Below are 13682 nucleotides of genomic sequence, written 5' to 3' on the forward strand. Positions count from 1 at the left end.
CAATGGGATGAGTTAAGGATGATGTTGTAAGGGTCTCCAAACATTCGGTGATTTTACCATATTATCAGTACATGTGCTCCAACACTTAGGTACAAAGAAGAAAATGAAGGAAAAAGTTTTGAGAAAAAACACCCTTAATAAATGTATCATTTTAGTAAATGAGTGCTGGTACAAAATAGTCCATAATGGGCATATTATTATTTACCTTAGTCATTTCAATCTGTAAGTTTCATGAGAGAAATGGACAAATATAACCTGGTATCAAATCCCTGAAAACAGGAATTTATAATGGGATCTCTGAGAGAGATTTTATTCCAGGATCTCTTTTGATAAATATCTAAGATGTTTCAGTTATTAATCTGTATTACAATTGGTAACTAACTTCTTTTGGTTGATAGATGACATTTCTTGACGTAAGTGAAATGACCTCCAATGTCATATAGGCCTACGAAAGTAGAGTTTATATGGGAAATATGTTAAAGGAAGTGTATTTTTTCTGGTCTCTTCCAAAAATGTGCCATGAAAGAGAAACCTGAAATGAAATACAAGTTCAATTTAAAAACAAACAAACCAATCACAAACAATGATGTTTTTCATCCACTGAGTAATATTTTTAAGCCCTAGTCGTCCTTGCTTTAGAAGGAATCAATAGTCTACTTCTTACACACTACTGTGTTAATTCTAAAACATATTAAAGCAAGCTGGGTGTGAAAGCAAAACATCTATTTCTTCCACACAGACCTTCTAAGTGAAACACAGTGGAAAAAGTATGTGGAAAAAGTGCCAAATACCTTCTTTTTAGCGTTTAGCAGATGACACTATAGTAGCTCAAAGTAAGATGTCCCTGAACAAAGACATATTTCTCTTTACCCTTCTCTGCCAAAATAAAGACCTCCCTCAACTGTGTGTTATAACATCATGTGATTCGTAACATAATAGTGCATCAAAAAGTCCATAACACCACTATGCAACACTGTAATCTGAGAGGGACGAGGTGTGGAACACGCTGTCAGAAGTCTTAAAAGAGCAACACTCCGATGCGGAAACTACAGAACCCAAACCACCAAAAACGAAAATCAACCTTCTATTGGTGACATCTGACTCAGATGATGAAAATGAACCTGCATCAGTCTGCACTGCTTTGGTTTGTTACTTAGCAGAACCCGTCATCAGCATGGAATCATGTCCTCTGCAATGGTGGTCGAAGCATAAAGGGACACACGAATGTGTAGTATATTTGGTACACAATACGCTGGCTATAACAGAGCCCTGCGAACACCTGTTCTCATTTTCAGGTAGCATTGTAAATAAGAAGCGAGCAGCATTATCTGCATTAATGTAAACAAACTTGTTTGTTTTAGTAATTGGCTGAACAAGAGTGGACTGGTAGGCTCTAAAGTTTTGAATTATTTTATTTTTGAGTGCAGTTGTGTAAAAAAATAATAATAATTCTACACTTTTAAGTTGCACATTCTCAATAAAGAGATTGCACTACAGTACTTGTATGAAGTGAATTGAAGAATACTATTTATTTTATCTTTTTTACAGTGCAAATATTTGTAAAAAAAATAAATATAAAGCGAGCACTGCACACTTTGTATTCTGTGTTGTAATTGAAATCAATATATTTAAAAATGTAGAAAACATCCAAATGTTAAATAAATGGTATTCTATTATTGTTTAACAATGTGATTAAAACTGTGATTAATCTAGACTATTTTTTAATCGTGCAATTAATATTTTTAAATTGTTTGACTTTCTTAATGTTTACATAAAATTACATACATTAAATAATATTAAGATAGATATTTATAATGTTAGGCAAACAATGAATTAATCAGATTTTTTTAAAACCCTGTTGATATGAAATATACTTTATAATTTTATATAATAGTATTAAACCTTGTGCTCTCAGTCAAGTATTAAAGGTTACCTGAAAAAAAAAATACTTCTCCATTTGGGTTGGCAAGAAGAGCTAAAGTTCATCTTACAGTCATATTCAGCTTGTCTAAATTTCTCAGATAACACTCTCTGAAGAGATCTTCAGATGTCCACAACTGAAGCATGAACATATAACTGCATGCAACACAATACCTAGTTTTGCAAAGGCCAAGCCTAGTAAATTTCATGAGCCATCTTAGCATCAACACAGGCCAACTCTGAGCAAGGAAGCCCTTAGGTCTTCCACAGAGTTTGGTTTGTGTCATCTGCACCTCTCCACACCCTGCTTCTACACGCCCTTCTTACAATGGCAAGGAGATTCTACTGAACTTGCTTACAGAGTTTGCAGAGCCTCAGTGTTATCAAGTCTATAGGGTTTTTACACTGCAGTTCCAATTTTTTCCCATCTAGAGGCACTTTACAAATACTTATAGCTTTTGGAACCATAACTGCCAGCTGCTCAACAAGAATTTCTACAGCTTCAACAGGCTCATCATTCTGGCAGCTCACGACGCAACCCTTGATTACTGAAAGGCTCTCATTGGCTGCTGGGGTTAGTGACTGGATATAGCATCCAAACAACACCTGCAACTGCCTGGTTTTGAACATATCTTGGGTTACTTTTTGCCAACCTCTGTCATAATACTCTGTGATAGTAAAAGGGCTGTTTTCTCTAACGTCAGGAAAGGAAGGTTTTATTTTCTGAAGTCCATACTAATTTTATTTAAAGGATACTAAAATTTCCCAACCATGTCTACCTGCTGGATTTTGTGTGTGTGTGTGTGTGTGTGTGTGTGTGTGTGTGTGTGTGTGTGTGTGTGTGTATAAAATACAAAAAAAAATCCAGCATATGGACAATCTACAACGAGGTGGAATTGTCCAGATTTGGCGAGGAGGGGGCATTTACTATGGTATGTCGGATCCTAAGGACAGTAATACTTAAAGTACCTGAAAATAAAATTAAAGAACTCATTTGAAATAAAACAGAACCAAAGCTTTTAATACTTTCTTCTGCTATTTCCTCATTCTTCTAGATTTATTATATAATTATAAAAATAATAACCAAAGTTATTTTATCTGTTAATTTTAAATACAAAATATAACCCTAATATTCATAACAGAACATTTCAAATCACATGAGTGAAGGACTTCACCACAAAATTTTTGTTTTTAAACATAATTGTTGATTTCAAGTAATAAAGAATGGCAGGGCAGCTGCAGCTGGAAGGGAACATTGCAGCCTAGTTAGCATAACAAACAGGGCAAAAATCAATCCAGTAACTCACAAATGCAATTGCAAAAGGCAAATTAAATTAAACTTCCTAACCAAAAATAACCTTTGCTTTCTTCGGAGGGGGTGCCTATACCTCAAAAGAGGAGGAGGAGAGCCTCAGACCATTAAAAATAGAAAATAATACACTCAGCCTTTCTTATCCGTTTTAAAAGCTATTGAACAGAAATAATTATAGGAAGCCAAGCCCCATGAACTATGTAAATCATTGGTATCAGTAGTGGAATAACAGACTCTGCTCAGTCTGAATAATAATTTGTTTTTAAACTAATATTGCAAAGCTAACATTTACACAACACAGATTGGCAAGAGAACTACCACCATCTCATAACATACTGTACATCAATGACTGAATGCATGCAACTAGATAGACAATTTAATTAGATTCCATACTTGAAGTATTTGGTCTCCAGCAAGGAGTCTTCCATCTCTGGCAATGATCCCATCTCGATAAACCTCTTGAATAACAATGTTGATCAAAGGAGTTTCATTGCCACCCACTATGCTAATTCCTAACTCAATATAAGGATTGGACCGGTGAATTTCAATTGTAGTGATTTCTCCTTCGGGCAAGGTAGGTGGCTGGTGGGTTGCTGACAAGTTTAAAGAAACAAATAAAGAAAGGTTAATATATTTTATATCCCAGTACATTTTCAACATTGAAAATTATTGGAGGACAATATAAGCACACCAGACGACAATGGTATAATGCAAATAAAACAAATTGGATTGGCTCCACTGTTTGCTGAAATACCTTGGTTAACAAAAAGATAAAGACCTAGAATAAGTGATCAGTATCCATGCACTAAGAGAAAAAGATAGGTATTACTTTAAAAAGAGGATATTCTGAACCCTTTGGGACCTAACCTTTAATCATAGAATCATAGAATATCAGGGTTGGAAGGGACCTCAGGAGGTCATCTAGTCCAACCCCCTGCTCAAAGCAGGACCAATCCCCAATTTTTTCCCCGGATCCCTAAATGGCCCCCTCAAGGATTGAACTCACAACCCTGGGTTTAGCAGACCAATGCTCAAACCACTGAGCTATCCCTCCCCCCATTATTATTATTTAAAAATAATTATCTTCTTTTTCATACATTTTCTTTTTCAATTAGCTCTTTCAAATGTTTCAGTTTATCTAAAGTTCCGTTTATAAAAGATAATAATAGAAAAGAAACATAACATTGTGAGTCCAAATCTAAGAAGTTAGAATTACATATTTGTCACTCCTTCCTTAACCAGTTCCGCACGACAGCAACAGCTGTCACTGATTTACAAGGTCAAGGCAAGAAGCAAGCACCCCTCCAAACACAAACACAGACAGCTACAATGGAAGAGGAGGATGCTAATGAATGGTGAGTACACAGCCTACAAACAGGAAAAGGAAGGGGAAAGACCACCTTCCTCTGTGGTAAGGCTCAGTGTTTCCTCTCTAATATCGCAGATGCTAGAGGTGTTACTGTTAGTTCGATGCAGATGGATGCAGGAGTTACTCAGTTGCCTTTTCGTTCGAACAGGACAGTATTCCATAGGTGGGAAGCCTGTTGATCCAGGGGGAAAAAAATCTCATCTTAGAAACCAGCTTCAGCAATTCTATAGAAAACACATTGCCTCAATGTAGCTATCAGACCATTAACAGAACGCAGACATTGACATGCTCTACAGTACCGGATAGCTTTGTGTTATACCAGTATGATACTATTGCAGTAAAAACAACAGATAGATCTTTCCCAACTAATTGTGTTTTCATTCAAGTGCTACATTTTCAAGTAGAGAACTCTTTGGGGAGTTTAACTTTCCAATAAGAATTACTATACGACAAGCACAGCAGTTGGAGATGTAGGGTTTGTTATTTGTTTGCAGGAGATAAACTTACAATTATGTCACTTTAAGTTTCTAAGTTTGATTTAGACAGATCAAACAGAGAATTAAAAGACAAACATGACATACCGTCTGCTACTGTGCTCTCTTCAAAGGCAGGGTTGTCAAGGCCAGGCTCATCTGTCCACGCAGGAAGAGTAGTTGGTGTAAAGTTCTGATCCACTGGCACAGGTCCCGGCCCAGCATGGTCTGTATCTGGAGATAACGTGCCTGGGTGATCTATCACACTCGGCCCATTTTCATTCTCAGCTTCCGTCTGCAGTTTGCTAGACTTCCTTTTCTCCAGTACAACCCTTCGATGGGAAGCTCCAGGACACCTAGAGATGGACTGTCATGTTACTTTCAAATATATATCAAAAGTGGTCATACTACACAGCACAAAACGCTTGAACATTCCTGTCCCAAATTTCATGTAACCCACTTCCATGGCTCTCCAAGTCCACAGCGCCCACTGCTTCCATGTTCCCCAGTCACCAGCATGCCTTCCAGTCTACGTCCTACCAGTCTCTTGCTCCCCTTCCAGGCATCCTTTCGTTTGCCGTCCATAGAATGCCCCCTTCCTCATTTCCAAGAACAGGTATCACAGTTCCATGATACCCAATCCCTTACTCTGAGTCCAAGCCCTGCCCCCTTGTATGTCCCCTATTCAACTTCCCTCCACACTGTGATGGGTTGGATCACAGAAACCCCCTTGGGGCTGTCAACTCATGTGCCAAGACCACTTCTGCCCCTGCTTTCCCTGCCAGCTTGGGACTCCAGCACCCTGTCTTGTTGAGCCAGACAGGCCAGTCTGCTCTAACACAGACCCAGGGTCTGAACCGTATGCCCCAAAGCTGCAGACTTAACTGAAAGCAGCTTAAGAAGTGTTTCTGTCTTTAACACTCAGATGCCCAACTCCCAGTGGGGTCCAAACCCCAAATAAATCCATTTTTCCCGGCATAAAGCTTGTACAGGGTAAACTCATAAATTGTTTGCCCTCTATAACACTGATAGAGAGATATGCACAGCTGTTTGCCCCCCAGGTATAAATACATTCTCTGGGTTAATTAATAAATAAAAAGTGATTTTATTAAATACAGAAAGTAGGATTTAAGTGGTTCCAAGTAGTAACAGACAGAACAAAGTGAATTATCAAGCAAAATAAAATAAAACACACAAGTCCAAGTCTAGTACAGTAATAAAACTGAATACAGATAAAATCTCACCCTCAGAGATGTTTCAATAAGTTTCTTTCAGACTGGAAGCCTTCCTAGTCTGGGCATAATCCTTTCCCCTGGTACAGCCCTTTTTCCAGCTCAGGTGGTAGCTAGGGGATTTCTCATGATTGCCGCCCCCTTTGTTCTGTTCCACCCACTTATATATCTTTTGCATAAGGCAGGAATCCTTTGTCCCTCTGGGTTCCCACCCCTCCTTCTCAATGGAAAAGCACCAGGTTAAAGATGGATTTCAGTTCAGGTGACATGATCATATGTTACTGTAAGACTTCATTACCCACTTGCCAGGCCACATGTATAGAGGAAGACTTACAAGTAAAACAGAGCCATTTACAGTTAATTGTCCTGGTTAATGGGAGCCATTAAGATTCCAAACCACCATTAATGGCCCACATTTTGCATAACTACAATAGGACCTTAGAGTTATATTTCATATTTCCAGTTTCAGATACAAGAATGATACATTTATACAAATAGGGTGACCACACTCAGTAGATTATAATCTTTGTAATGATACCTTACAAGAGACCTTTTGCATGAAGCATATTCCAGTTACATTATAGTCACACTCATTAGCATATTTTTATAGAATTATATAGAGTGCAATGTCACACACACTTCCCCTCCCATCACACCAATCCATGCCTCGAATAGGTAGCATATCAATTTGTATTGCTTAACAATTTAAAGCCTGCTTCTGAGTCAGCTCTATATGAGCATGGCCACGGCTGTAGCCAAAAATAACAAATAAAGTGGGGGTGGGAAGGGAAGAAAAAAACTCTACATCCTGCTGTCACCTGTGCATGCATAAGTTTTCTGAACAGAGCATTTCTCTACCCCAGGCTAGTATACAGGGAGCCAGAACCAGGGCCTTCTTCATTATGGTTAAAAAGACAGCAACCAACAGATAATTTCAGGCAGGAAAATAAAAAATGCACAGTCCTTAATTTACAAAGTTTCCTTTTAATTAGTATAAAGCCTTTTATTTTCCCAGCTCCTCTTGCTTCCTGACCTATGGATGGGTTGGAAATACACATTTTTCCTTTTCCCCCCACTTGGTCCTTCCCTCAGAATTCCACTACCTCCTCTTCATAACTGCTTTAATGAGCCCCTAGTTAAGCTGTTCCCCGTCTACTTAGTGTTTTTTGTTTGTGAGTTTCCTATATGTTATTTATATGCGGCGACAACTGTAAGCTTAAAGGGACTATACAATGTTATGGTGATCTTTCATTTATATAATGGTCTTACATTTACATAATGCCTTTCATGTACATTGGTGATCAGGTCTGGACCTGGGTCTTCTGTCTCATCCGTAAGATGGAGTGTTGCCAACGCTCATGATTTGATCATGAGACTCATGATTTGAAGTGTTTTTCTTAAAGCCCCAGCTCTTGGAGTCATGAGAATCTCAGTTTTGTTTTTTTAATAATACGTTTCTAGCCCTCATGGCTGCAGAGCAAAGATTGAAAATGTGAGTCCCAAAAGGCTCAAACACCAAAAGACAAAACAAATTTATTATTTAAAATTTCATGATTTTTAAGTCAATATGATATTTCAGGATCTGACTCGTAGTTTTAAATGCTTGAGTTGGTAATACTGAAAAATTTCCAGCAGCACAGTTCCCCCTAGCACCACACTGGGGTTCAGTATCTACACCAAAGGAATCGAGTTCCACTTACTGAAGCACGAAGATTACTGCCTGTAGAAGGTTCCCTATAAGTCTCATTAAAATATTGATCTGTTCTAACTATCAATCTAGCTCATGAGATCTATAGACATCACAGTTTAGGGGATATGGATGCTGGGTAATCTAGAATTTTATTTTGATACTGTTAGAGAAGACTTTTTTTTAGAAATATTTTTGAAGAGTCCTGTCTCTGTCAAAACTACAACCAGCTTTACAACCTGGTGTCAATTCTTCCATAGGGTGTATTTCTCATATGTATTTGGCAGATGACTAAAGTCTTCACAAAAAATAAGGTTTTGGTATTATTTTCCTAAATAGGAACTTTATAAACTGAAGTTAAAATGAGGAAATTTTGATAACATGATAAGTATGTCCAGTGATCCCAGTGTACTTTTCATGCAGTATTCTATGTGACTAACCTATTAAAACATAATTAATCCAATTTACAGATAACAAATGCTTGTAAGAAGAGCCTCATGAATGAGCTAGAATGGATGATGAAATGCCAGTCAACATTGGGTGGGAGGACCCAAATAATCCTTCAGATCAGAGGAGGGGTTGAGTTGCAGAGATCTCTCTTCCCTCCACCCTTTCTTGTGCAAGCTAGTCCTTGACCTTGACTATAGACCTAGAATATCTATCTACCCTATAGCAGTATATAGCTTCTGATTACTATACAAATAGCTGAAAGTCTGTGCTATTGCACAGGTGTAATTCATAAAGTTGTGTGTGTAAAATACCAAAAATGGCTGAGAACTTAAAAATTGGATGGTAACAGATTACAGATCACAATGACAATTGAACCTAGTGATAGTCCAAATAAAAAGAATTCTCAGCTATGTTTATAGCTTTCCCCCTCACGTCACACTGACTCAACAGACACTTTAGGCTAAAGGGTAATGTTTGGGGTTATTGCGTGCTCTGTTTGGGTGATTATGTTGATTTGTGTGTTCTGTGCTAGGAGAGTTGTGTGGATTTGTGCAGGTGGCAGTTGGGTATAGCACCAAGGCCAAATAATCTCCCATCTGTGCAGTCTCCCTCATACAACCAATGCAAATGTGGCAAGCAAATTAGCTATAGAGTAGAAAGCAATGATTGGTTGAGTTACCTGATCTTATAATGGTCTAGGACTCTAGGCATGGCATAGATACATGTCATGATAATACTGCAGCTGCACACTTCATAGTGTGATTAGTAAAGTCAAATGGCTGAAAACTTAAACATTGGAAGGCAATAGACCATGAACCCTAGTGATGATTCTACTGGTGATATTCTGAACAAAAAGAGTTCTTAACCATACTTGTAGCTACTTCCATCATTTCTCACTAGCACAGACACGTTAGGCTTCAGAGTGACATTCCTGGAATCTTATTATCTAGATAAAGGGGTTTATCATGCACAGTATGTGTGCATTATTCAAATATTGAAGCCACCCATTCCAAACAAGTGGCCAATACAAATTCCAGACCATACCAAACACCTTGACCTATTTTGTTTATTTCAAATATTTTGGAGAAAAGCTATTTTTGGGCCCCAATCTTGAAATTTGTTGTATATGGGTAGCTCGCTGTCCTCAGGCAGAGCCCTGCTGAAGTCAGTGGGTCTCTGTGAGGGCACAGAGATCGATCTTCACACAACAAGCTACATGATCAGAACTTCAGAATGTAAAATGCATTTTACTGGCACTATTTTTCATGTTATTCCATCTGTAAAATCAGGTCATCTTACTTATGAATAATAGAAGAGGTGGTATTAGCGTTTTTAAAAATCTCCAAAATGATGTAAAATAGATTTTCCTTAGATCAGGGCGCCATATGTGTCAGAGCTTATGTATCATGGCCTACCAGGACTAGGAGGAGCAGGTCAGCAGTAAACCCATGCATTGGTGCTATCTATTCGCTTTGGGAGTGTGGGGGAGGACCCAAAAAACCTCCAGGAGGAGGGGTTCCATTGTGGAGATCTCTTTTCCCTCCACCCTTTCTTGTGCAAACTCAGAAGCTGGAGGAGGGGTAAGAGCAGTGATGAGGACCCCTTCTCTCAGTAGCCAGAAGGGTGAAGAGTGGGAAAAACCACAGAAAGCTCCTTCACCCTTCCAGCAATTGGAGAAGTTTTGGAAGGCTAGAAAAGCTTCATATGCATCAGACACTTAGTATCTAAAGACAGATATGAAAGATGAGCACCCAAAACAGGGGCCAGGGACAGCATCCTGGTAGGAATCCCAGCACTTTCCTCCTTCCCAGCAACTGAGTGTGGCAACGAGCTAGGCTTTCACCAGGGCATCTTGTTGATGGGAACACAGCTTGTAACCTAGGTGAGAATAGGTGTTACGCAAGGAACGTTCGAACTCCAATCCTTTGGTTTTTCCTTACTTTTGAATAGTAGGTTTTGCATTTATTGTAATGCTTTTTTCTGTAAATCTTGCTATAGTCATGTATGAATCTACACATTAAATATGCTGGTTTCCAGCCACTGAGCAACTCAAAAGAGGCTTTTATAGAAGGTTTAAATTTAACTTTCCACAAAAAATTCCTTTTAAAGGAAGCACTAAATGTTCAGTAATGGGGGATATGGAGGAGTGTTGTGGTACCTTCTGAAGTGGCTATACTTTTTAATACTGGATGGCAAATTGTGGCTCAGGTTAAATAAAAATAATAATAAAAAACCACTAAGACGGGGCCTAAATCTTCATGTGAACCAAAACTGCATTGTGCTGGACAAAAACTGTACCTTTCTAAAATGGAATTTGATTAGATCTGAAGACTCAGTAAGTTGCATTTAAATCAAATATTGCAGAAGTTCACTAAGGTTTTCTTGGACCTGTGTCAAGTAAATGATCTTTGATAAAGTAGATACCAACACCATTGTTAGTTATTAAACATTAACAAGCTTTCAAAATACCACATGCTAAGGAAATAAAGTACAAGAGACCCTTACAAGGGCTGACTCTAAGGGTCTGTGGTTCCCAAGCAAATTTGATGAACCTGAAAAACTGATAAATCAAGGAGATTCTAATTAAGCACTGAAAACTTGGGGGTGATTATTGCCCATGAAATCATCAAATTTGTGCCTTCTGCTTCTAATTTCCTTGATAGAGTGGTCTGCATTTACCACACACTCTGGAGTTGACTGGTGGATATTATAAAATTTCTTGCAGCCTTTCTGCTTAAATTAAGCCAATTATTATTTCACTGGAAATTTTAGTTCTGAGTCTGAATGTTTTTAACAGTGAGACTAGCATATTTCATTTCTTAGAAAAGCAGGCATGTTCATCCGAGTGCTCGCTGAAGCTGGTTTGTAATACCTAAGACAAAGATTACAACAGTACTGAATTGTACATTTATCTAACATGTAATAATCAGTAGTAGTATTTTATTGGATTCACCAATCCATATCAAATCTAATTCAAGCTATGCATTTATAGCACCTTTTATGCCAGCAGAGGTACTTTACATAAAGGTATTCCAATGTTTACAAATAAGCTATATTGAAAAACAACTTTACCACATATATAAAATGCATGAAGGTTATCAGTAGCACAAGTCAACAGAAAGGGAATTCCATATACTTGGTGCACAGCAACTGAAATGTTGTTACAGACTGATTGATGGGAATAAATAATGATTCAGTTTAAATTAGACCTCATTATATGACTTGTGCATTAGACACACAATGATTTTATAAAGTGCTGAAGTGTGTATGCATTGTATTTTACACCAAAGTGACAAGTCCCTGCCATGAGGAGCTTACAATCTAAATTTGACTCAATTGAGAAAGAAATGGCAAATAATGGAAGAGGGCTAGGAAGGGGGCAACAGTAGTGAAATATCATTTGAATGTAATGTTCGGGATGCATCTCTGTTTTTTTAAAAAAATGATTTAATATATTAGGGTTATACGGTTAGCCAAATCAGATTTTTTTTCACCATCATGTAGGTTAGATGTGATCCTGTCCTGAATGAAGAAAAACAGTGAAAGTTGCTGACAGAAAGCTGAATGCAAATTAAAAATAGTTATTTCACTGGGGGAGGGGATTGGACCTTTTTCCAGAGAAAGGCAGAGATAGAACTTTATGGAAACCTCCGCCTTCAATAGTGTATGTAATACATTGTTTAAAATGTAAAACGCAATGCACGTGTAAAGAGGCTTGAATGAAATAACATCTACGGGTGGAAAAAAATTTCTGGCATCAGATGACCTCCTGAGGTCCCTTCCAACCCTGATATTCTATGATTCTATGGATTCCATATTTCACTTTTATCCATCACCTCCCTCTTTTCATTTAATGCTTGACCATATTCCTCTCCTATTTTAATTTTAAGACCACCAAACCCTTTAAAATGTGACACTTATTAGGGGCTACATATTCACAATGCTTTTCAACACACTAACTCGCTATCACTATCATACTTCAGTTCCTCACACCAAATGTGATGGGATGCTCACATTTTTGTCGATGATGCAAATTTGACTCAGCTTGGCCCCATTTCAGTTCATGAAATAAGAGTAATAATAAAACCCTCTAAATATTTACTGAAAATATCCTGAAATATTGTTTAGAAAACAAAAGCAATGAAATGTCGCTCAATGAAACAAAGAATGTTAACATTCTTATTACAAAAAAATGACAGTTTACATTTAAGAGTGAAATACTGCCTAGACAACACAACACAACTGTACTACTAGATAGTACTTTCCTCAATTGTGCATATAGCAGACATTGGGGGGGCCAAGTTACATAACTTCATCTTCTCTAATTTGGTTAAAAGACAAGGAGTACTTGTGGCACCTTAGAGACTAACCAATTTATTTGAGCATAAGCTTTCGTGAGCTACAGCTCACTTCATCGCATGCATTCAGTGGAAAATACAGTGACTGTTACATCACTGTATTTTCCACTGAATGCATGCGATGAAGTGAGCTGTAGCTCACGAAAGCTTATGCTCAAATAAATTGGTTAGTCTCTAAGGTGCCACAAGTACTCCTTTTCTTTCTGTGAATACAGACTAACACGGCTGCTACTCTGAAACCTCTAATTTGGTTGTTTGTATTTCTTTTTCCCTTTATCTTGCTCTCCTTTCAATATTTCAAGATATTGGGGAGTAAGAGGGAAAAGAAATATAAAATTACCAGGTTTATTTTAATTTGTGTAGCAGAAGGCCCTAAACCTTTGAGTAATATCTTACAAAGAAATCTCAGAGGCCATCACTTCACCAGGGTAGCAAGTACAGTATATATTCAGGCAGTCTGGTGGAGTTTTAAGGTTTACACCGCCATCCTTTATGAGCCACCAAGCCCTCAGAAATAATCCCTGTCAGTTGCTCTATAGCAGCCATTTCTACTCCTCACCCTATAACAGAGGTGGGCAAACTACGGCCCACGGGACCATCCTGCCCAGCCCTTGAGCTCCCGGCTGGGAGGCTAGTCCCTAGCCCCCCCTCCGCAGCGTCAGCACACCATACCATCAGCGCTCTGTCCCGCTGCTCCTCCTGGGCAGTGTGGGTGGCGGAGCTGTGAGCTCCTGCAGCTCTGAGCAGCATGGTAAGGGGGTGGGGGGGTTTGGATACGGGGCAGGGGGTCCCGGAGGCAGGTTGGATGGGGCGGAGGTTTGGGGGCGGGGCAGTCAGGGGACAGGGAGCAGGGGGGGTTGGATAGGGAGTGAGGTCCCATG

At 38.6% G+C, this 13682-nt stretch overlaps 1 protein-coding gene across 5 annotated transcripts in view; it reads right to left on the reverse strand.

The window, feature by feature from the left end:
• Nucleotides 1-13682, reverse strand: part of LNX2 (ligand of numb-protein X 2) — a 95266-nt gene that overhangs the window by 25399 nt on the left and 56185 nt on the right. For 4 of the 5 annotated variants that reach the window (XM_048846329.2, XM_048846327.2, XM_048846328.2 and 1 more), the window contains 3 exons: nucleotides 5183-5430; nucleotides 4633-4773; nucleotides 3626-3825 (listed from right to left, as the gene is read on the reverse strand). In XM_048846329.2, the coding sequence (XP_048702286.2) occupies nucleotides 3626-3825; nucleotides 4633-4773; nucleotides 5183-5430 (589 nt within the window). The remainder of the gene's footprint in view (nucleotides 1-3625; nucleotides 3826-4632; nucleotides 4774-5182; nucleotides 5431-13682) is intronic. The other variant, XM_048846346.2, reaches the window with a different exon arrangement.

The sequence above is a fragment of the Caretta caretta genome, chromosome 1 (genome assembly GCF_965140235.1).
Source record: "Caretta caretta isolate rCarCar2 chromosome 1, rCarCar1.hap1, whole genome shotgun sequence".
Classification (NCBI taxonomy): domain Eukaryota; kingdom Metazoa; phylum Chordata; order Testudines; family Cheloniidae; genus Caretta; species Caretta caretta.